Source organism: Rhincodon typus, chromosome 10, assembly GCF_021869965.1.
Source record: "Rhincodon typus isolate 14 chromosome 10, sRhiTyp1.1, whole genome shotgun sequence".
Lineage (NCBI taxonomy): Eukaryota > Metazoa > Chordata > Chondrichthyes > Orectolobiformes > Rhincodontidae > Rhincodon > Rhincodon typus.
Genome location: NC_063341.1, coordinates 6,847,813 through 6,873,368, shown reverse-complemented (window position 1 = coordinate 6,873,368; position 25,556 = coordinate 6,847,813). Strand labels below are relative to the sequence as shown.

The 25,556-nt window shown below is 44.4% G+C and overlaps 1 protein-coding gene across 1 annotated transcript in view; it reads right to left on the bottom strand.

Annotated features, from left to right (window-relative positions):
* si:ch211-267e7.3 (ADAMTS-like protein 2) overlaps positions 1-23,975 on the bottom strand; it is a 109,414-nt gene extending 85,439 nt beyond the window's left edge. Inside the window, exons 1-2 of the mRNA XM_048602316.1 lie at positions 23,877-23,975; positions 3,951-4,093 (exon numbers count right to left, since the gene is read on the bottom strand). Coding sequence (XP_048458273.1) covers positions 3,951-4,093; positions 23,877-23,975 — 242 coding nt within the window. The remainder of the gene's footprint in view (positions 1-3,950; positions 4,094-23,876) is intronic.
* Between the last annotated feature and the right edge of the window lie 1,581 nt (positions 23,976-25,556).

Below are 25,556 nucleotides of genomic sequence, written 5' to 3'. Positions count from 1 at the left end.
GAAGTTTGGCTCCACATTTCTGAGGGAGCCCTGAGCGGAAAGCCCTCCAGAAATGCAGAGCTCCCTTCTTTCATAACAGAAGATCTGCATGAGGTTACCATGAGCTTCGGAAACCTAGCCCAGCATGATTTTGTACCTCAACACATCTCTCACCCCTTTAGCTAAATGGGATGGTGCACTGACACCATTCAACTGAAGATCTGTGCACTTCGATTTGCAATTTGATGGTGATTGGTCAAACATCCAGGGATTTTAACCATGACCAGCTGTCAGCAAATATGGAAACAATGTCCACTGTACATAGCTTAAATCCTCTATTAAATCCTTTTACTTGAAGAACGACCTTTGCTGGCCCTCTCTGACATCACTTAGTAATGTTGCTTGCTTTGCTCATCTTCCCTTTTGATCTGTTGGATCTTCTTCTTTCCAAATGATTTTCCTCAAGCAGGATTTTATCCCTTTGTGAAATGACTTCATTGTTTTGGTGGCAATACAAAAATTTCAAGCGCGCTGTATCCTCTCAAGTGTCCTACTCTTCCACATCGATTGCATTCATGCTCCCTGCTTGGCACTCACTGTTTGCAGTGTCACCTTTAACCAGATCCTCCACATCCTAATATGGGTGATGAGGTTCTTTCCTGCTGTCTTGCCATGTTTGCAGGCCTTCAGGAAAACAATGCAACCTTACAGCCTACTGATCCAATGGTTTTTGAAGGAGCCTCGCTGTTAGCTTTGATGATTGCCCAGTTCTGGGTCCTAATCTCAGCTTGTGTGGAAAATTGAACTGCCTCCTCTAGCTTGAGTTCCTCTTGTGATGGAAACAAAAATCAAACAATTATTTTTCATCCCTAACATCTGCGATGACACAATCTCCAGTAAGTTCGTCTTTTAGCACTTCATATCCGAAGCACCCTGCTAACGTGTATTACATCAGTTAATAATACCTTCCTTTGGTTAAATCTTGCCCATTCTATGACCAGACACCTCTTTGGATTAAAAGATGCACTGGTCACTTTGATGAAAGATTTGAAGTCCGTACTATTTTCTTCCACACCCTGCCTTGTGAGGGAATCACTGGCTATAGACCCAACCACAAACAGAAATGCACTGACCCGATGCCTTTGTGATTTCACACATAACCCCAATGTTGTCCTGTATTTCAACAGCTCCCACTGTTGGCCCTTGTTGTTGGCCCTTGGCATTCTCCAACTGCTGCAGCAATGGCTTTGATAGGAGCTGCTGTTCCTTCAGGTTACTGTACCACACTGACCTGGGTAAATACAATGGTTTCTCTTGCCCCTTGTTTGCACGGCCTTCTGGTTATTCCTGCTGGCTCACCAGAGTCTTCCCTTTGCATTAGTTTGTCACCAAAGTCTTCCAAATTTCCGTTCCGCCTGCAGTGTTCCATCTTTCGTTTCTTCTACCTCATGGGCTGTGATCTACCTTCAATCTGACAACATTGTAGTCTCCCCCACTGCTACCAGGCTTTGAGAGAACTCAGAAGGTACCAAGCCTTGGGCTGCTGCAGCCATGTCTATGAACAGTGTGTCTCCCACAGACTCTTGCCTGTCAGTGGTCCCTTCATGTATTCCAAGCTCTCTTGGCTCTCCAGGGCATTGGATGCCTGCACTTGCACTCTTAGAGGCCGTTCTACTTGTCCTTGTCTGAAATCTCTCCCTCTGTTATACTATGAGCTCTATCTACACCAGAATACACATTACACTGAGTCCAGCTCTGTAGCAACATTTCTCCTCTGCTCCTCTTTGAGGCTTGATCGCATTTTCTCTCTGCTCTGCGTACGTCAGGGTTGCGTCATTAGTTAAATAATCATAAATCATTCTACTAAACATGAAAAAGCCATTCAGTCCCTCGAGCCATTTGGTGTGACACCCCTGCAGTTCGACACTGAAAGTGTCAGCCAGGATTATGCGCTCAAACGTCCACTACCTCCTGACCGAAGGAGGTAAAAACTCTGCCAACTCAATCTGTCATGTTAACACCTGATGCTCTCAACGGTCAAGAGCAGAGAGACTGTGTTCACTGACCAGCAACCATCCTGCACCTGGGTCAATCTGGCTGGAAGGTAAATGGAGCTGTGAGGATGTTAGCCACTGACAGTGTGCCAATGTGATGAGGAAATGGATTGAGACACATCACTGGCTTGTTATGGCTGCTCTGATTGCTTGCACATGCTTCGGAGGCTGCAGAGAGGGAAAACAACCGAAAAAGACCACTGAGGATTCAGAACGGTTTACAACTCAGTATGTGCCTGCAGCAAGGTACTGAGCAACACTGTCGCATTCCACAACTTCACGAACTGCAGGCATAAAAAGTGACTCCACCAAAACATGCTATTTCCAAAGTTACTCACTCTTTCAAGTGTTGACACTCTCACAGCTGGATACAGTTCATTGATTTTGATTATGCAGCCATTGGAAGTGGTTACAAATTCTACAGAACCTCAAATGGGAAACACGCAAATTAGCCAAAGATCCTGCAGCTAAATCTTTTTAAGTTCAGTTCTTTCTCTTGTCCATGGTGGAGCTTAAACAGGGTGCAGGGAGGGAATGTGCTGGGGCTGCCTCGGAGACCAGACTGTTCATCCCAGGGCATGTGGTTAAAAAGATAAAACACAGCCAATTCACTTCTGCAATATCACCAACCCCTCTACTGACAACACCAGGTTTCAGTTGGGGAAGAAGGATATTGGAAGTGAAGGAAACAATGTGCAGATAAATGAAACATTAGTCAACTTCCTACACTTTGCAATGTGGCACAGAACTCCCACTTTGTCTGGCTTCATCCAAACTGGCACCAACTTTAAACACCAACCTCAAGGACTCCAACCTTTGATGCTGCAACATGGGATTTGAGGCAGGGTACTGGTCACAACAGCTCAATACACACCTTGATTCCTCTGTTCCACAGCACAAGATGTTTGCAAAGAAACTCACAGTCCATGAATTCATTTTTTAAGTTGTGCAGTCAATGTTGTAAAATAGCAAGTGCAGCATCCAATTTGCAACCAACAACCTCTTACAAACAGCAATGTGACAATGACCAGATAATCTGGCCAGGGCATCAGGAAGGACTTGGCTGCTCAGCTTCAAAGGTAGCGTCGAGGGAATTTGTTTCCAAACACACAGCTCAGGGGCACATGAGACCCTACTGAAAAAGCAAAAGCCAGCATCATCTGACAATGTAGCACGAGGCAGCCTGCCCACTGCCCACTGCTCCCTGCCCTTAGAAGCACAAGGATGGGAAAGGGAAAAGAGCAGGATTGCACTGAAATGTCGGTTTCGACTTTGGGCTCAAATGTCTAGAAAGGGGCTTGAGCAGGAATAATAAACCCTACCGTGACTTTATGCTGAAATTACTCTCCAGTTAGAGACAAAGCCGTGACTAAGATATTAGGTAGTATAAGGCAAGGCGCTGGCGACCAGAAGACATGCTGTATATTTGGCTGTATACATTTTCAAGAAATAGGTGTGGCCTTTGTTTTAAACTCTTGTGAAGTTGGTGAAGGACTTGAACTGCTGCAGGCAATGAAGGTGTTCCCATATTGCTGCAAGGTAGGAACGTCCAGGATTTTGACCCAGTGTTTATGAAGGAGCAGCAAACTATTCCGAGTCACAGCGGTGAGTGACTTGGAGGGGAGCTTCGAAATGGTGATACCACTGTGCCTTTGTAGGCTTTCAAGGTGGTTGTCACAGGTTTGTGAGGTGTCACCGCAGTCACTAAGGAAAAGTGGTCAGGAGCCACAACAAGCACTTCGATATTTGCAATATATTGCGGCCAACTTTCCCAGCTCGCTGGCGCACTATCACAATAGACAGACATCAACACTTTGTGTCTAATAAAGAGTTTGCATTCGCTCTGCACCTTAAAGATAGGTCACAACGTGCTTCACAGATCCAGAAAGAGTGAACTAAAACCTCTTCATCACTCACCTTTGCTGTAAACAGTGCCTCTCCTGTGACATGACCCCTCCTCCGCAGCTCCGACTGCAAGTGGACCAGGAGCTCCATTCTCCCCACCACTGGGCAACATCTTCCTCTCTGCTTTGGTCCTTCTCCGTAACTTCACTACTGTCCTGACAGAAACAACAAAGAAAAGCAGCCATTTGCACCTGTTGGCCATAAGGTGGATCAATTTCTTCGAAATACCAGACAGGCAGCAAACGCAGCATCAAGCAACATGCAGGAAGAAAATAAAGAACTTGCATTTATGTAGCCCCTTCCACAATGTCGGGACTTCACACGAAGCTTTACAGCTACTACACAGATTTTTTTTAAGCGTGCAACATTTTCGGAAACACAGCAGCCAACTAGCAGGCAGTGAGGTACCACAAACAGCAGTGTGGCTTCTTCACTGATGTTGGTAGAGAAAAATATATTGGCCAGGATAGAGAGATCAACTACCCTGCTCTTCTTCAAACTCATCCCTCCCCATCTCTGTAACCTCCTCCAAACCTCCGAGATCTTTTCATTCCTCTGCTGTGTCTGTGAATTTCATTACCTCAGCTGCCTAGTCCTGGAATTCCCAACATATACCCTCAATGTCTCAGCCTCTCTAACTGCTCCAAAATGCTCCTTAAAACCTGCCTCCTTCCTGTCTTAACGTGTGGCTATATATTAGGAATAGTTCTAATAAAACAAAAACTTATTTTGGCAGTTAATGTATGTACAAGTTCCAAAAGACATTCATTACTGAAAAATCCTCTGTGGCTTGACCCAATTCTCCTTATCTGGCTCAGTTTCAAGTTTTCTTTGATAATGCTTCTGTGAAGTGCCCGAGACATTCCATTAAGTTACAGGCACTTTGCAAATACAAGTCAACATTGTTGTGACATGGAAGCTGCTGCATTTCTTTTATTTGATTTATTATTGTCACGTGTACCGAGGTACGGGGAAAAGTTTTGTTTTGCATGCAGTACAGGCAGATCATACCATACAAAGTGCATTAGTGTAATAGAAGAGAGCAAGGAATACAATGTTATGGCTGCAGAGAAGGTGCACAAAGAGCAAGGTCAATATTAAATTTAAAATTTGAGAGGTCCATTCAGAAGTCTAATAAGCGGGGAAGAATGCTTTCTATGGTGCATCGATAAAAATTGGTCAGAGTCTTTATGGTCGTGCCAAATTTCTTTTGACTCCTGAAGAACTAGCGGCGTTGTTGCGCCTTTTTGACTGTCGCTTCAGCGTGGGTGGTCCACGACTGATTGTTGGTGATCGTCACTCCTAGAAACTTGACGCCCTCGACCATCTCCACCTCAGCTCCATTGATGTACATAGGGGCATGTCCTCCTCCTTGCTTCCTGAAGTCAATGACCAGCTCTTTCGTTTTGCTGGCATTTGAGGGAGACGTTGTTATCTTTACACCACACCTGGAAGCACTCCATCACTTTCCTGTATTCTGTCTCGTCATTGTTTGAGATCCGGCCTACAACAGCGGTATCATCAGTGAACCTGTAGGTGGATGAAACTTGGCCACACAGTCATGAGTGTACAGGGAGTATAGTAGGGGGGCTGAGTACTCAGCTTTGTGGGGCACCGGTGTTGAGGATTGTCATGGAGGAGGTGCTGTTGCTCTTCTCACTGATTGTAGTCTGTGGGTCAGGAAGTCGAGGATCCATTTGCAGAGGGTGGAGCAGAGATCTAGGTCTCTGAGTTTGAAGATTAGTTAAAAGTGTTGAAGGCAGAACGGTAGTCAATAAGTAGGAGCCTGACATAGGTATCCTTGTTATCCAGATATTCCAGGGATGAGCGTAGCGCTAGGGAGATGGCGTCTGCCGTGGACCTGTCGCGACAGTAGGCAAATTGCAAGGGATCAAGGCAATTTGGGAGGCTGGAGTTGATAGCGCTTCATAATTATGGTGATCAGAGCCACCTTCTGTTCGAAGAAGCAGAAAATGCACTGAGCGCGTCGGGGACGGATGTAGTTTTGCCCGCTTCGCTTTGTAGCCCATTAAGTCCTGTAGGGCCATGCCACAAACAGCGGGTGTCCATGTGGCGTCCACCAGAAAGGACAGACTCATGCAAAAGGTGGCATTGCTGACAGTGCAGCACTTCCTCTGTGCTACACTGGAGCACCACCTAGCTTTTGTGCTCTGGTCTCTGAACCCAAAATCCGCCGACTCAGAGGTGAGATCGCTAACAACCGGGCCACAGCTGACACCTAAAGATATGACATGGGGCCATTTCACCTCATCCACAAGGCAGAGGAGTGCAGAACATTTTGAAACAGTTCTAAGGAAGGGTCACCAGACCCGAAACGTTAACTCTGTTTTCTCCTTCACAGATGCTGCCAGACCTGCCTAGCTTTTCCAGCAACTTTGTTTTTGTTCATGAGTTACAGCATCCGCAGTTCTTTTGGTTTTTACAAAAGAAGCAAATGCAGGATGAGGGCATCGCTGGCTAGGTCAGCATTTATTGCCCATCCATAATTGCCCAGAGGACAGTTGAGAGTCCCCCACATTGCTGCAGGTCTGGAGTCACATGTAGGCCAGACCAGGACACTGGCAAGACCACAACTTGAATGCTGTGTGCAGTTTTAGTCTCCTTATCGAAGGAAAGGTGGACGAGGATCAAGGGAGCAGATGGTATAGCGGCTTTTCAGTTGTTTCAGCGGCGGGAGTCCGGGAGGAAGCGCGAGGGCAGCCTGGGAAGGTGAGCTTTTCGATTATAAAAGTCTTACCTTGCGTGACTCCATTTTTTGGAGCAAGTGAGGTAATATATTTGGGCGGTTGCTTTACCCGAAACACTACCTAGGTAGTGTCTCCCACCCATCCTCCTCCTCTAACCAAAAAAAAAGGTTCTAGGCGCTGATTTGGTAAGGTTACTAGTATTTTTTTTTTAGTTTGTCGGTTTGGGAATTCAGAACAGTGGGAATGGATGTTAGGGCAGTTGTATGCTCCTCCTGTAGAATGTGGGAGGTAAGGGTCACCACTAGTGTCCCCACTGACTTCATCTGCGGGAAGTGCACCCAACTCCAGCTCCTCGGAAACCGTGTGAGGGAACTGGAGCTGGGGCTGGATGAACTTCGGATCATTCGGGAGGCTGAGGGGGTAATTGAGAGGAGTTACGGGGAGGTAGTCACACCTCAGGTACAGGAAAAAAGTAGATCAGTTACAGTCAGGGGACGGAAAGGGAACAGGCAGACAGTGCAGGGATCCCCTGTGGCCATTCCCCTCAAAAACAAGTATACCGTTTTGGATACTGTTGGGGGGGATGACTTACCAGGGGTAAGCCATGGGGTACAGGTCTCTGGCACAGAGTCTGTCCCTGTTGTTCAGAAGGGAAGGCGGGAGAGGAGGAGAGCATTAGTCATTGGGGACTCCATAGTTAGGGGGACAGATAGGAGATTCTGTGGGAACGAGAGAGACTCGCGGTTGGTGTGTTGCCTCCCAGGTGCCAGGGTCCGTGATGTCTCGGATCGTGTTTTCGGGATCCTTAAGGGGGAGGGGGAGCAGCCCCAAGTCGTGGTCCACATAGGCACCAACGACATAGGTAGGAAAAGGGATGGGGACGTAAGGCAGAAATTCAAGGAGCTAGGGTGAAAGCTTAGAGCTAGAACAAACAGAGTTGTTATCTCTGGTTTGTTACCCGTGCCACATGCTAGCGAGGCGAGGAATAGGGAGAGAGAGCAGTTGAACACGTGGCTACAGGGATGGTGCAGGAGGGAGGGATTCAGATACCTGGATAATTGGGGCTCATTCTGGGGTAGGTGGGACCTCTACAAACGGGATGGTCTACACCTGAACCAGAGGGGTACCAATATCCTGGGGGGGAAATTTGCTAATGCTCTTCAGGAGCATTTATTCAACAGGGGGGTGGGAACCTGAATTGAAGCTCCAGTATACAGGAGGTTGAGAGTAGTGAGGTCATAAATAAGGTTTCAAGGTTGCAGGAGTGTACCGGCAGGCAGGAAGGTGGTTTGAAGTGCGTCTACTTCAATGCCAGGAGCATCCGGAATAAGGTGGGTGAACTTGCAGCATGGGTTGGTACCTGGGACTTCGATGTTGTGGCTATTTCGGAGACATGGATAGAGCAGGGACAGGAATGGTTGTTGCAGGTTCCGGGGTTTAGATGTTTCAGTAAGATCAGGGAAGGTGGTAAAAGAGGGGGAGGTGTGGCATTGTTAGTGAAGGACAGTATTACGGTGGCAGAAAGGACGTTTGATGACAACTCGTCTACTGAGGTAGTATGGGCTGAGGTTAGAACCAGGAAAGGAGAGGTCACCCTGTTGGGAGTTTTCTATAGGCCTCCGAAAAGTTCCAGAGATGTAGAGGAAAAGATTGCAAAGATGATTCTGGATAGGAGCGAAAGTAACAGGGTAGTTGTTATGGGGGACTTTAACTTTCCAAATATTGACTGGAAACGCTATAGTTCGAGTACTTCAGATGGGTCAGTTTTTGTCCAATGTGTGCAGGAGGGTTTCCTGACACAGTATGTAGATAGGCCAACAAGAGGCGAGGCCACATTGGATTTGGTACTGGGTAATGAACCAGGCCAGGTGTTAAATTTGGAGGTAGGTGAGCACTTTGGTGATAGTGACCACAATTCGGTTACGTTTACTTTAGCGATGGAAAGGGATCGGTATATACCGCAGGGCAAGAGTTATAGCTGGGGGAAAGGCAATTATGAGGCGATGAGGCAAGATTTAGGATGCATAGGATGGAGAAGGAAACTGCAGGGGGTGGGCACAATTGAAATGTGGAGCTTGTTCAAGGAACAGCTACTGCGTGTCTTTGAGAAGTATGTACCTGTCAGGCAGGGAGGAAGTGGTCGAGCGAGGGAACCGTGGTTTACTAAAGAAGTTGAATCTCTTGTCAAGAGGAAGAAGGAGGCTTATGTAGAGATGAGGCGTGAAGGCTCAGTTAGGGCGCTTGAGAGTTACAAGTTAGCCAGGAAGGACCTAAAGAGAGAGCTAAGAAGAGCCAGGAGGGGACATGAGAAGTCTTTAGCAGGTAGGATCAAGGAAAACCCTAAAGCTTTCTATAGGTATGTTAGGAATAAAAGAATGACTAGAGTAAGATTGGGGCTGGTCAAGGACAGTAGTGGGAAGTTGTGCGTGGAGCCTGAAGAGATAGGAGAGGTGCTAAATGAATATTTTTCATCAGTATTCACGCAGGAAAAAGATAATGTAGTCGAGGAGAATACTGAGATACAGGCTATTAGACTAGAGGGGATTGAGGTTCATAAGGAGGAGGTGTTAGCAATTCTGGAAAGTGTGAAAATAGATAAGTCCCCTGGGCCGGATGGGATTTATCCTAGGATTCTCTGGGAAGCTAGAGAGGAGACTGCAGAGCCTTTGGCTTTGATCTTTATGTCGTCATTGTCTTCAGGAATAGTGCCAGAAGACTGGAGACTAGCAAATGTTGTCCCCTTGTTCAAGAAGGGGAGTAGAGACAACCCTGGTAATTATAGACCAGTGAGCCTTACTTCGGTTGTGGGTAAAGTGTTGGAAAGGATTATAAGAGATAGGATTTATAATCATCTAGAAAGGAATAATTTGATTAGGGATAGTCAACACGGTTTTGTGAAGGGTAGGTTGTGCCTCACAAACCTTAGTGAGTTCTTCGAGAAGGTGACCAAACAGGTGGATGAGGGTAAAGCGGTTGATGTGGTGTATTTGGATTTCAGTAAAGCGTTTGATAAGGTTCCCCATGGTAGGCTATTGCAGAAAATACGGAGGCATGGCATTGAGGGTGATTTAGCGGTTTGGATCAGAAATTGGCTAGCTGTAAGAAGACAGAGGGTGGTGGTTGACGGGAAATGTTCATCCTGGAGTTCAGTTACTAGTGGTGTACCTCAAGGATCTGTTTTGGGGCCACTGCTGTTTGCCATTTTTATAAATGACCTGGATGAGGGCGTAGAAGGATGGGTTAGTAAATTTGCGGATGACACCAAAGTTGGTGGAGTTGTGGATAGCGCGGAAGGATGTTGCAGGTTACAGAGGGACATAGATAAGCTGCAGAGCTGGGCTGAGAGGTGGCAAATGGAGTTTAACGCGGAAAAGTGTGAGGTGATTCACTTTGGAAGGAGTAACAGGAATACAGAGTACTGGGCTAATGGTAAGATTCTTGGTAGTGTGGATGAGCAGAAAGATCTCGGTGTCCATGTGCATAGATCACTGAAAGTTGCCACCCAGGTTGATAGCGTTGTTAAGAAGGCGTACGGTGTGTTAGGTTTTATTGGTAGAGGGATTGAGTTTCGGAGCCATGAGGTCATGTTGCAGCTGTACAAAACTGTGGTGCGGCCACACTTGGAGTATTGCGTACAGTTCTGGTCACCGCATTATAGCAAGGATGTGGAAGCATTGGAAAGGGTGCAGAGGAGATTTACCAGGATGTTGCCTGGTATGGAGGGAAGGTCTTATGAGGAAAGGCTGAGGGTCTTGAGGCTGTTTTCGTTAGAGAGAAGAAGGTTAAGAGGTGACTTGATAGAGACATACAAGATGATCAGAGGATTAGATACGGTGGACAGTGGGAGCCTTTTTCCTCGGATGGTGATGGCTAGCACGAGGGGACATAGCTTTAAATTGAGGGGTGATAGATATAGGACAGATGTCAGAGGTAGGTTCTTTACTCAGAGAGTAGTAAGGGCGTGGAATGCCCTGCCTGCAAAAATAGTAGACTCGCCCACTTTAAGGGCATTTAAATGGTCATTGGATAAACATATGGATGATAATGGAATAGTTTAGGTTAGATGGGCTTCAGATTGGTTTCACAGGTCGGTGCAACATCGAGGGCTGAAGGGCCTGTACTGCGCTGTAATGTTCTATGTTCTATGTTCTATGTTCTATGAAAGGCTCTGAATGACATTGAATATAGACAGTGCAGAAACAGGACCCTACAATGCAGACGACCACATAAGACGCAGACAGTTGCAAAGTCTTTGTATGGTTGACATCGCATCAGGTGTTGCACTTAACCACAGTAGAGCCATTAAAGGGCGGTCTACCCAGATCTGCGAGCTTTATTTGAAATCCATGCAAATCTTCCAGGGAATCAAATTACAGGACTGAGAGGCAGGGCCCCAGGATGCCCTTTGCAACCAGCTTGATCTGGAATGCTAGCCTGAAGAGTCTCGCCATCATCTTATACAACATAGTGGTTTCAAGACTTTGAAAGTCAGCTTTTGTTGCTCCTCCTGGCAGGGCTTTTATTCAATGAACCTCCTCAACTAACTTCACAAGGACAGAGTCGCTTAACTCAGCTTGGGTCTTAGAGCCTTTACTCAAGTCATACAGAATTCCCCCTAAACTGTCTGAGGTTGCCTAGAAAGTGCAGAAAGAATGTGTCCTTTTATAAACAGGCAATATGAGAATATTCCACATTCAGGTAAAGTCCTTGCCCGTTTCCAAGCTGCTCTGAGCCCAGGAACAGGGACAAGCATGATGTTGACTAAGTTTCAACTTGTGAAAAAAACTTCGGGTCTGTCGCAAGTGTAGAGTGGATTCCTAAAAGAATGGGAAGACTGCACAACCTTTTTTTTATACTTCAGCCAAGTTGAATTACACAGGGGTTACAACAGACCAGGTGAAGATTCACCGCAGACACTTTCTGATATGGGTCGTGGTGAGGATCTTAAGGGTAAGAACTGAGGAGAGGAGAAATTTCTTTGCTCAAGGACTTTCCAGTCTGTGGTGTGCCACAGAGCTGAGTCGTTGCGTATATTCAAAGCAGAGGTTGATAGATTTTGAGATACTAAGGGAATTAAGGGATATGGACATACTGAAGGAAGTGGGAGTTGCGATAAATGATCATCCATGATCTTGTGGAATGGTAAAGGAGACTAGCAGGGCCAAATGATCAATTCCTATTTTTCATATTTTCATACTGTTCAATACTACTCCTGCCCCGCTACACACACGCCCCAGAAAATAAAGCAGATCCCTTTAATTCTCACATTCCTCATCAGTAAGTTCCAGGTCCAACATATCTTAAGCCATATTATCATATACCTACAAGTTCACCTTCTGCAGTCAAAGTGGTGAAATACTTGGTATGCATGCTTTAGAAATCACAAGTCTGAACTGAGGGGTTTAACCATCTTTAGACTCTAGGTGAACACCAGATCTTCCCCTCAGATGTAACTTACTACCAAAGTCTGGCAAATCACTCCAGGCCCTGGGCTTCCAGTTGCTGTATTTTGATTTCCTGCTGCAACTGGTTCCTGTGCAACTTCTCTCATGTCCAAGCAGGAAAGTGGACTGATTGGTCCCAGCACTGTTCTCCTGAGGCCCCTGTTAAGCTGCTACAAGGTAGACAGTCACCATAACCAATTGGAGTTGAAGTGCACCAACCTAGTCAGGTCTCTTTCACATGTCCCAACCCCAAACCCGGGACAATGTTCACTGACTAGCACCAAACAGGAGGTATACTACACACTGCATATTGTCATTGCACAACAAAAACTAAACCATGGGCTTGTGAGCCGCACTGAACAATGAAGGATTAGGCTGGGTTACCTCAAACTAATAGGAGACCAGAATAGAAGTAAAAGATCCCCTGAAGGTAGTATTGATAAAAGAATTCTTCACCGTTTCAAGCAGGTGAGAAGGTTAGTGCTCGGGTCTCGAAAGGGAATTAACAGCAGAACCGAAGTCAATGCGACATTTAAGGCAGAATCCGTCACCATCTGAACGTGTTTTTTTTTTAATTTCAATCGAGCGCATTCCTCATTGACCAATGTGGGAAATGAAAAAGACTCTAATACTCCACGAATGCTGGTGGATCTGGGGAGATTAGGCAGGTTTGGCAGGGAATGACCAAAAAGCAGCGCCAACCCTGACAACAGTGTTGCTGTCAACTCTACTGTAAAACCAACTGGTGGCTCTGGAGAGAAGTACACAATTGAAATATAAATTTAAAGGTAGGATTGGCAAAGTTGGAGCATGGGACATATGTGCACACAAGGAGAAGCTGTATCCGTTATAAGCACAAACCACTGCAATAACAGAATTCACATGGCTCTTGCATTCAAACAGAAGCTTGGCACATAATGAGGGGCACAGCACAGAAAGATACCATGCGGGACAAATAGGTTTGAATTCATGGTACATTGACACCAGTAGTGGGGAAGGAGGGAGCTGTTCTGATGGGATGGCTCCACCTGACTCATACTGGGACTAGTGTTCTGGCGAGTCGCATATCTAGGGTTATAGATAGGGGTTTAAAACTATCTGATCAGAAGAGACAATCTCTCACGAGATCAACACAGAGGACAACATCAAGGTTGACATCCTAAACAATTTAATGCTGCAAGGGTCTTGTCAAAAGTGTAGGTGAGAGACTCCTACCGGCAAAAAGAAAACTGTCTAGCATTCTAAAGTACAAAGTACTCATTGTAACACAACATCGATTTCTTGGACGTATGCTACATTATGAAGAACACACCAAGCAATAAATCAAATTGTTCCCAACACAACAAGTACATCCATGCCTTGGAACTGCACCTTCAAGAACATGTCAACTGTTCAAGGGAACGGGCTTTTTTACTTGAAGAAGAACAACACCTGGTTGGACTCTGTGGGAAAGGCGATAAACCAACAAATATTAGGCGCATGTAAATGAGTAGAGCAATAATTATGGATGGCTTCAATCTTCGTGTTGATTGGGCTAATCAAATTGGGAAAAGTAGCTATGACAATAAATTCATTGACAGCATAAGGGATAATTTCCTAGAGCAATTTGTCATGAAACCAGCCAGGGAGCAGGATATCTTGGATCTGGTGATGGGCAATAAGGCAGGTTCAATAAATGATCTCCAAATAAAGGATCCCCTGGGAGGTAGTGATCAGAAGATAGAATTTAATATTCAGTTCAACAGTGAAAACCTTGAGTCAGAAACAACTGGATTTCATTTAAATAAGGGGAATTACAATGAAATGAGGATAGAGTTAGCTAAAGTGGATTGGGCAGATAGATCAGGAATGGTAGTAAGCAAGCAGTGGCAGACATTTAAGGAGGTAATTCATGACTCTCAGCAAAAGTACATCCCAGTAAAGACCCAAAGATTCCATGATAGGAATAAAGCAACGATGGCTAACCAAGAACGTTACATTAACAATATTTAAAAGGCATTTGGACGAATACATGGATAGGAAAGGTTTAGAAGGATATGGGCCAAGTGCAAGGACGTGAGCTTAGCGTGGATGGACATTTTGTTCGGCATTGGCAAGTTGGGCTGTAGGACTCTATGACTCTAAGGCTAAGGAGCATATTAAGTTGAAAAAAAAGCCTATAAAGAAAACAAAAGTCAGCGATAGTCCCAAAGACTTAGATAATTACAAAATCCAGCAAAGGAGGACCGAAAAGTTAATAAAGACAGAGAAAATAAATTACAAGGGTAAATTACTGAGAATATAAAAACCGACAATAAGAGTTTCTTTAAATATATAAAAATGATGTGAGAGATCAAAGTGGACATAGGCCCCTTAGAAAATGAATCTGCGGAATAAGGAAATGGCAGAGGAGTTAAACAGATATTTTATATCAGTCATTATGGTGGAAGATACTTTGAACATTCATAAAGAATATGGGGGAGGAATTAAGTACATTCACCATCACCATCACCATCACTAAAGAAATAATATTAGACAAAGTAATGGGGATAAAAGCAGTTAGATCCCCTGGCCTAATATACTCCTTTTTAGGATCCTAAGAAGAGGTAGCTCCAGAGATAGTGGGTGCATTGGTTGTAATTTTCCAAATATCCCTGTATTCTGGGGAAATGCCAAAGGATTGGAAAACTGTTACTGCAACAACCCTAAGTGTTAATGTGATAATGAGTAACTACAAGTCAATTAGCCTAACATCTATGGCAGGAAAAGTACTGGAATCAATTATTTAGGAAGTAACAGGAGAATATCTTGGAAAATCATAATCTAATCAAGCAGAGTCAGAACAGCTTCATGAAAAGAAAATTGTGTCCGACACAATTATCAGAGTTTTCCAAGTAAGTCTCAACCAGAGTGGGTATAGCGGAACCAGTAGATGCATTGTATTTAAATTTCCAGAAGACATTCAACAAGGTACCTCACAAAAGATTAAGTCATAAAATAAGAGCCCACCGTGTTGGAGGTAGTATATTGGTGTGGACAGAGAATTGGCTTATGGGCAGGAAACAGCAAGTGGGAACAATGGGTTCTTTTTCAAGTTGGTAACCCATGAGCAGTGGAGTTCCACAGGGATCATGCTTGGACCGCAACTGTTTACAATATATATTAATGACTTGAAGGAAGAAAGGGAACATACTGTAACCACATTTGCAGAGGACACTAAAATAGGTGGAAAGGCAGGTTGCGAGAGAAATACAAATAGTTTACAGAGAGATATTGATAAGTTAGGAAAGTAGGCAGAAAATTGTCTAATGGAACATAATGCAGTAAAATGCAAAGTTGTTCACTTTGGAACGGAGAACAAAAGAACAGCATTATTTAAATGGAGAAAAGCTGCAGAAAGCTGCAACATAAAGAGACTTAGGTGTACTTGTGCATGAAACACAGAAAGCTAGCACATGGGCAGTCGGTAATCAGGAAAGCTAATGGAATTTGGCCCTTATTTCATGGGGGTTGGAGCATAAGCGTAGGGAAGTCTTATTGCAGCTGTACAAAGGTGAGATCACATCTGGAGTACTGTGAGTAGTTTTAGTCCTTTTATTTAAGAAAAAATATCATTTATTTTAAGGCAGTTCAGAGAAGGTTCACAAGGATGATCCCTGGTATGGAGGCATTGTCTTACGAGCAAAGACTAATCAAGCTGAGACTCGACAAATTGGAATTTAGAAGAATGAGAGGAGATCTCATTGAAACATATAGGATTCTTAATGGGCTTGACAGGGTAAATATGGAGAGGATGCTTCCCCACATGGGATAGTCTCTAGGACCAGCGCACATAGTCTCAGAATAAAGGGGTGCCAATTTAAGACTGAAATGAAGAGGAATTTCTTCTCTCAGAGAGTTGAGAGTCTTTGGGACTCCTTGCCACAGAGAGCTGTTGGAAGCAGAATGTATACACAAGGCTGAGATAGAAAGACTCTAGATCAGTAGGAGAATCAAGGGTTACGAGGAAAGGGCCAGAAATTGGACGAGAGGAGTGTCAAATAAGCCATCAACCTATTGAATGGCAAAGCAGACTTGACGGGTTGAAGGGCCTACTCCTGTTCTCATTTCTTATAATGTAACTGTATTATAGCAGAAGGATTTGCTAGCATGGGGAGAACAGAAAAGACTTGAACACCAGATGAAATCCACACTGAGTAAACAGATAATGGTTTGGACAATGTCAACAGATAGCACCTTTCTAAGATAAAGCATTTGGTTTAAAAGGAGACAACACTTTAGAAATCGACAAATTGAAGATGGAAATTGTCTTTGCCAAGTAGAATTGTGAAAATGCCACATTTTACATGCACGTCCCATGGACACTAAGAGGAGCTGTCCTGTGTGACTAGTGGACACCCACAGCAATAGCCATAGGCCCAGAAACTGAAGCAGCCAAACACCCAGCTGAATAGCCTTCCAATACTGGTGCTGACAAGCAAAAAAGCATGTCCACAACCATAACAGACAACAGGATTAACAAGTGCATCACAGAACAATGTGATCAGAAGGAATCACTTGTGACTATTATCAACATCACTCTTTTACTGAGTGGAGAATGAGGCACAGCAGGCAGCAAAAATGAAAGGCAGTTTAAGCAAGGTTAAAGTATGCTGCTATATGTATATGAGTGCTACAGCTCTCATGCACAAAAGACTCCAGTAATGATCAGCGTGTCCACATCTCTTTGTATCCGCAATCCACAGGCAGCAAGTCTGAACTTGTAGAAAATGTAAAAGAACTCAGCATTCCCATGTGACCTTTAAAAAGGTCAACTGGCCTTTCTCTTCCATCATGTTTTCACAAGCATTTCCACCATCTGTTTTTGAGCAGCACTGAGGCTCAGAAAGTTAGCTGCCTCTTATCAGTCCACAGAAAGAAGTGCTGATATCGAATCAAGCTAGTATGCAGCTTAAACACCAGCGTACACACAGTGAGACAATGACCAGCTGTAAGTTCTACACAGGATCCTCTAGGGCTGTCCCCAGCAGCTAAAGATTGATTCTCTGAAAGTACCTGATGCTAAGAAAATCTGGGAGAAAATTCAGAGGTACTTTTTTTTTAAAAAATTTCACTACACCATAAATGCTGCCTTCCTTTCAGGTGATTGTTTAGTCAAAGAAATATTGGAGGTAGAAAAGGATATTTGATTTTTGAGGTTGGAAATTATGTGATCCTATGGAATGAAAGGGAGGCTTTAAGGGATGAATGTCCTGTTCTGCGCTTCTGCTCCTATTCCTTATGTTCTTATAAAACCTAACGCAAATACATCTGAACAGAAATTCTGGAAATCAGACATCAGTTGTGGAGAGGAACACAGGTTTAACTTTTCAGGTCAATGCTCTTTCATGAATGATTCAAGTGTTATAACATTCCACTTGAGCTACTGATATATGTTCTGGATTTAACTATTGCTCTAGTCCACTTGTTGTTCATGATTTTGTAGAACAACACAATGCATCTCAGAAAAAACTAAGAAAAGAAATCTCTGAATAACTAAAAGGGGTAGCTATGTACTTTGAGGTGGAGCTCTACATGAAAGCCAGCAAAACAGAAATTGCAAAACAGGTGGCAAAATATCTAGAGCTGAAACCAATCAGTCAAAATCTCACAGTGAGGTTGTAGACTTGCTCGCCGAGCTGGTGTGTTTGGTTGCAGACGTTTCGTCATCCTGCTAGGTAACATCGTCAGTGCATCTCTGGTGAAGCGTTGGTGTTCTGTCCCACTCACTATTTATATGCCTTGGTTTGATGGGATGGTTGGCATCACTTCCGATTCTGTTTTTCAGTGCTGTGTGACTCTATGACTCCATCATCACACTTTTACATGATAAATAATGATGCAATGCTCCCCTTCTCCCATAGCACCTTTGAAGTCAGGAAGCTTATAGCCAGGATCCACCTCCTTTTAAGTCATTGCCACTAATTTCCCATCCCTGAGACACCCATCTAAGATCTGCAAGCACCAATGGCATGGCGCAATTCACCTTTGACCCAGCATTTGGTGCCTAAGCACTCTCACCCTGTCTGTCTTGAAAATTGGCAAAGATGTTATGAAATTTGAAAGTGTTCAGAAAAACTTACAAGAATGTTGCCAGGGTTAGAGGGTTTGAGCTAAAGGAAGAGGCTGAATAGACTTGGGCTAATTTCCCTGGAGTGTTGGAGATTGAGGGGTAACCTATAGAGGTTTATAAAATCAAGAGAGGCACAGATAGGGTGAACAGTCAAGGACTTTTCCCTAGAGTAGGGGAGTCCAAAATTAGAGGGCATAGGTTTAAGATTAAAGGGGAAAGATTTAAAAGGGACCCAAGGGCAACATTTTCACACAGAGGGTGATGCGTGAATGGAATGAACTGCCTGGGGAAATGGTGGAGGCTGGAACAATTACAACACCTAAAAGGCATCTGGATGGGTATATGAACAAGAAGGGTTTAGAGGGATATGGGCCAAATGTTGGCAAATGGGACTAGATTAATTTAGGATATCTGGTCAGCATGGACCAGTTGGACCAGAGGGTCTGTTTCCGTACTGTGCGTCTCTATAACTCTATATCTCCTTCAATCAGAAAAGGACAATCCAGAGATACTGGAAAGACTGGAGAAAGCCAGCAGCAAGTGGGAGAAGAGCAAGAATCAAAAGACATTCACATGCCCCGTAGGGGGCTGTAAAACCCGTGAGGGCCAAAGTGCCTCAAAGTGGGTAATTTGAATTGTATCAGCAGGAAGCAGCAAAGAGGCTGGCAATCAGGAGGATTTCAGAACCCACTTAGTGAGGTTTGGTGTGACTCCAGAGGATCACTTGAATGAAACAGGGCTGAAGTCCAGCCCTCATTGAGAAATGGTCAGAACAGAACCCAAAGGAGTGAGAAGGAGACTGGAGTTAGGCCAATAACCCTACAAGGTGGCAAGAAAGGACCAGAGAAGATGACAGGACAGAGCGAGAGATCTGGATAGCAGATACTTCTTATGGTGAATTTGAGGAAGCACCAATGAGGTTCTCAGACACTGCATGAGAAAGTGAGGGTGAGGTCTAACTTAGCAGAAGATCTACAAGGGTGTATGTCATTAGGTGAATACACCTGAGGGCAGTAGCGTTCCAAGAAAAGTGGAAGACTCATTCCCAAAATGAAGGGAAAAGCGAAGGGAACATACCCCACAGCAGGCACCACAATAAACATCCTAATTACGTATAAACAGTTACCCACTGGGAGATCAAAGGGACTAAAACAAGTTTCAAACCTCAACCAGTTCAAATGAGTTAATGTGATATTCAAAGATAGTGATGTGCAGGCTGCAGGTCCAGACACCCTGTCAGACATAAACATTAGATTGCCATGCAATGGCCTCCTGGAAATCAAATGTGTAAAAATGCTTGAATCTGGTACCTGAATTCTAGAATTGGTGGGGGGGCAGTGAAGGATTAAAAGTTGGAAAGTGGGGCCAGCTAGCTCCACAGCAATGGAAGGCAAAACATCACAGAAACAAAATGACCAAAGAACTGCGGATGCTGGAAATCAGAAACAAAATCAGAAATTGCTGGAAAAACTCAGCAGGTCCGGCAGCATCTATAGAGGGAAAGCAGAGTTAACATCTTGGGTCCTCTGAAGAAGGGTCACTGGATCTGAAACATTAAGTGATTTCTCTCCATAGATGCTGCCAGACGTACTGAGATTCTCCAGCAATATCCGTTTTTGATCCAAAGATTTTTAGCAATTTCCCCAGAGACTACTGACACTCAGGGTCATCAAAACTTTACAAAGGATTGAATTTCTTCCCTGCTAAAGATCTGGCTTCAGAATTCCCTCAAAAGGCCCTCTGTCACTGACTGCCTCAATGAATGCTCATGCTATGCTGTTCACTCTCCCAATCAGACTGCATTCCACTGGATTCTGGACACTGCACATTAGCACCTCTTCACAGACAAAATTTTAGCTTTTCTCCGGACTGCCAGCCTCACCAAGCAAGTACTGCTGCTCTGTTTCTCCAAGTTCTAATCTTGTGGACCTCTTATAACCTTGCTGTCAATTGCACTGAACTATCAATGGCACACATCTTCTTCTGAGCCTCCACAGCTCCAGGTCTTCTCCCAACCCTAAGATTTAGTGGCACCTTCCAGCCCCACAGACTTCTCCTGATTCCTAATGACTTGGAACCTACGACAGAAGCAACTGTTTGGGATGGAACCTGCTCCTAAGTACCTAACTGACTGAAGGCAACAATTTTCTCTTTCTGACTGTAAGCATCAACAGACCAAATTGACTTCAGTCATCCTTGAACTGTTCTGAGTGACTATTGAAAATCTCACAAACCCTGCCCTTGTTTCAAGACTGTAATGAAAATAACCAATATTTTGGAACAGTCAAATGTAGCAACAGTGTGAAACTGTCTATTCCCTGAATTTTACATTATTCAGATTGCTGGCTTGCACCTTACAAAACAGTTACAAAAACAGTATTTCATCAAAACATGCCGCACTACTTGCTGGGAGTTGCCCAAATATGAAGACCTGGCTATTTTATTAACTGTGCAGTGGTAAGTCCTATTAGCATTCATGGGCAGATGCATCTACAACAGTGCAGAACAAGTAGGTTTTTTTGACTCTTGTTGGCTCTCTCGCAACAGCTGCCACTGGCCCTGTCTGGCAGATACCTAACCAGTGTGGTCACTACCTAACAAGTTACTTTGTGCAGAGGTCATTGAAGTCTCCCATCCAGATTGCATTCAGTGCCCATGTTACACTTACTGTTCAACATGGAGAAGTACTGGAAAGAAAAGTGGGAAGGAGGGAGGTCACAAAAGAACAGTGTTGGACCCACTTAACAATCTATATTACTGATTTAGACTTCAGAAACAAAAAAACATTGTAGCAATTCGCAGAAGCCACCAAATAGGTGAGACAGTCTGTGCTGAGGAGAGCAACAAGAAATTGCAAGAAAGTATTAATAAATGTGTACATCAGACATATATTTAGCAAATAGATTTCCGCACAGATAAGAAGGAATAATATTTTTGCAAGAGCATTATGGTTTGTATTACTGAGAAAATGGAATTTTAAAAATATACAGAAAGAAAGATACATTCACACAACTCACTAAAAAAAAGCACAGGTTATTCCTATCAAAACACAAACCAAGTAATAGGATTTATTTCTGGAATGACTGAACTGAAAAGTAGCTAAGTTCTGCTAAAGTGTAGCAAACTTTGGTTTGACTATATATGGTACTTCGAGTAACATATGGTTGCTATATTCTATGAAGGATTAAGGCATGAGAGAAGAGCAAAAATATATGTAAAAAGATTGTACCAGAAATGCAACATCACGTCCATCTGAAAAATAAGATGTGTCTATTCTCTTGAAGAAAGGTTAGTGGATGACCTAATAACAGTTTTCAAAGTTATGGAAAGCTTTGAGAAAGTAACGATAGACAGAATGTTTTCACTTGGGCAGAAGAGCAAACCTAAAATCTGACAATCATGAAATTGGATGGGGGTTTGAGAAGAACCTACTTAATCTCAAAAGTGTAGCTGAAATGAGCATATTGGCATTCAATGGCAGGCTAGATCACATGTAAGGAAGAAGGAGTGTGGAATTATCCTGAAACTATTAAATGAGGATAGCAAGAAGCTCCAGTGGAGCACAGACAGCAGGTTGGGCTGTTGTAAGAAGAGTCAGTCTGGACTGGAAAGTTTCTCTCTCCGCAGAGGCTGCCAGACCTGCTGAGTTTCTCCAGCACTTTCAGATTTTATTTTAGATTTCCAGCAGGATTTTGTCTTTTTTTGTCTTTAATCTGAGTGACGGGTGTGATCTGAATGCTAATGCGCGTACTGCATGTAACTGGCAGAATCACAGAATTATTACACGGCAGCATTAGGCCATCCTGTCCGACCAACCTCACACACAATACCACTCTCCTGCATCCCCTGCGCATTGTCTAATTCCCCTTTCAATACCTCTATTGACCCTGCCTCAGCAAACGTCCAGGCAGTGCATCCCAGACCCCAACCGTGCCATGTGTAACGTAAGTCTGTCCTCATTCTCTGTACAAGTTGTGCTTTTTAAAAAAATCTTTAATCAGGGAGCGTCTCTCGCACGGTTGATCTGCCATCTGTTAACCTCCCGTCTCTCCACCTGAAGGCGTCGGGAGCAGTTATTGCTGCTCTATTCTGTGGGCTCCTGTGTAATGTTGGGGACGTCCGGGCTGAGCTGGGAGAGTTTGCACGCAGAGGAGGTCAGTGATTGCTGTGTGATCTGAGCGCCCAGCGGCTGTGGGAAAACCGCAAGAGCAACAGAAACACAAAAGCGCCGCGGCAAAACAATCCTTCAAAAGATTTCTTTCTTCCAGGGGAAATGTTTAGCTAATCGTTTCAGCTAATGATGCCCAATTTTGAATTTTTTTTTTAATAAGGAGCCAAAAGATTTGGAGGGAAAAGAAATCTTGCGGCTTTTGAGTGCTTGCGACTCAGCTCTTGTTAGATCAGAAAGCTCTGGGGTTGAATAGTCTCTCTCTAACACACACACACACAGAGAGAGAGAGAATTCCCCTCCCTCCCGCAGTAATCGCTTCTCCCCTCGGGTTTGGCAGCTCTCAAGTGCCGGCCAAAGACAAAACAAATCCCACGTGATGTGCCAGAGCATTAACACGGCCCCGAACCAGGGCCAGATGAAAGGCTTCAGTTTGAGGCAAAATTAATGTGCCTCTCCTTTAGTCTAGACAAGCAAGAACAGAGGGGGCTGCCCTCGCCAGCCTTTCACTGCTTCCACACAGCGACCCCACCCCCTTTCCATCTCGACATTCAGAGAGAGAGGGAGTAAAAAGGACTGGGTCACACAGTCTTCACCCTCCCTCATGTATAATCATATAAATATGCAAACAAAATCTCCGTTTCATTCATTTTACCCAACAAATGAATCTGCCGAATTCAACCCCGCACCTTGTCTTTTACAGGAAACACTCATTCCAATTCCTTGTGTCATGTTTCCAACTGAAATTCCCACCTTGGGCATGAAAAAAAAGCCCTGATTTCTCATATCACTGGCAATGTCAGGTGTGGGGGGGGGGGTTAGTGGGGAGCTTAAAGAAACCTTGATTCAGCATTTGCAGTAGTTTCCTTTTGTCGGCGTGTGCGTGTGTGTGCAAATTTAATTTCTGGGTGTCAATCTTGTGGCAGGGCTATTTTATTTGAAGGCACCAAACAGCTGCCGCGTGTGTGTGTGAGAGAGAGAGATGGGAGTCTGATTTTGGGAACAGCGGCGTTTAAAAAAGAAAACGCATATTAGCATTTAAAATCGGGCTGGTTCAGTTTAACTGGGCAGTCAAAGTTGGGGTAACCAGCCGCGTCTGTCTAAGCGCACAACACACATCCCAACTCTTGTCTAAGTGGACAGTTCAATTTACGTATTCTCCAATGCGTTTTTAAAACACTTCTTTCCGCTAGACGAAAACAAAAATTCTCCCACAAATCCGGAAAATGCAAAACAATCAAGGCCACTTAAACATTTTTTTTAGAAAGCCAGTTGACTCGCAGGGCGCTGTTTATGATTACACGTCCAAAAAAAGTATTTACAAAACAAAGCAGCGAGTCAGGTCAACAAAAAGCAAATGTTTGCTCCCCACCTCACACAAACACGTGTGAGACGATCTCACATCAGAGCAGCCTTGAAGCTGTCCCCTCTTCAAAACAGGCTGCCTCCTCAAGTTGCAAGAGAGCCGAGAGAGAAGGGGAGCGAAAATCACCAAAGCTGGTGTGCGAGATATGAAGATAAACTTACCGGATAGCCGTGTGCCCCGGCTCGCCACAGAAAGAGCAGCACAGAATAGGTGAAAACCGCAGCAGACCTGTTGCCGAGAGCCCGGTCCCTGGCAGCCATTCTTCAGCAGAGCTACAGCAGAAACGCATCAAGGGAGAGCTTGGTGAAACCTGGTTGGAGAGCAATTAATGACTTTACAACCTGTGGGTGCAGGCGAGGGGAGCAGATCGCTCCATTTACCCTGATTGACAAGCTAGACTCGCGGTGTGTGTGCAAGACCCCAGCAGGAAAGGAAACCCATTTCATCCCCTCCCAGAGTTTTATGTCTGTGTGCGGTTACTGCATAGTCTTTTTTTTAACTTTTCTCCACACCCTCCTCTCCCTTTCCAAAAGAGACACAAAAGACTATAAGGTGGGTGAGGGGGTGGGGGGGCTGCGGTTTGCAGTCGACCTGAACAAGTATTCAGCTTTACCGATCCACGCCAGTGGCTGAAAACTCAGGAAGTCACTAGGGGCTGGGACCTGGAGCCACCTCCGATCCTGCCTGCCTGTCTGCCTTTGAAGCTTGCGCAGCAGGTTCAAAGAGGAAATGTTTCCTCATTCGTGCCAGACGTGAAGGAGAATAGACAGGATCCTCTCCTTTTTTTTGGAGACAGCAACCTGGGAATTCGAAGTTTAGCAGAAATGAACGCCACATGGAGTGTCTCTTTGCGTAATCCAACCCCCCCGCCCCCCCACCACCCACGTCTACCCACGTCTACCCACCTCACTAACACACACTGTAGGCACTCTCTTTAAACTAAACACCGAAAAATACCGTTTGTGGAGTACTGGGCAAAAAAATAAGATCTGGAAAATGGCTCCTATCTGTAAATCGAAGGAGTGGTTGGGGGGGAACCTTTGTGCTAGTGGAGTTAGTTGGAAGAGGGCCCTGGTTTTCTGGGTATATAATGAAAACCCATTTTCTCATAGTAAAGGAGTGAAGATGCAGCTCGGTTTCTGAGTGAGGACACGCACACACGTGTCATGTGCACATTGAAGCTCAAGGACCTTCAAAGGATGGAATGATTTTGGTTTTGGACCAAATCGGTTGTGATTGAACAGTTTCCCATCTGTATATCCATTCCTGTGGTAATTTACTGAAGGTGAGATGCATCATTGTGTGATGAGAATGGAGAAGGGACTGTTAATGACATAGGCCCAGTCTTCATTGAGATGGTGTCTGGGGTGATATGGTTGGTCAGGTTTACAGCTTCCGTGTCATTTGGGGATTAAGCAGAAAGTGGTGACAAATTTCTGTGTCTAACTAAATTTGAGGAGGATACTCCAAAACGTTCATTGTCAAAGGCTTTTGTGAGGTCAAAAAGGGCCACGTTCTGTTTCTTGAATTTGCTACAAGTTGAAAATCATGTCTGTGATGTCTCACATTGGATGAAAACCATACTGTGAATCTGAAGGGAGTTCCTATCCACTCAGAAAAGGCAGTTGAGGAGAATCCATGGAATTGTCTTTCCTGGAGCAGAGAGCAGGGAAACAGCTCTGCTCAATCAAACTTGTCTCCCATCTTGAAAGTAGAGTCCTATAGCACCGAAACAGACCCTTCAGTCCAACCAGTCCCAGTAGTTTGCACAGTTTCCATATCTTGATAGCCTCTTAACTAAACTATACAGAGACAATAAAATTCATCATCACTTACAATGT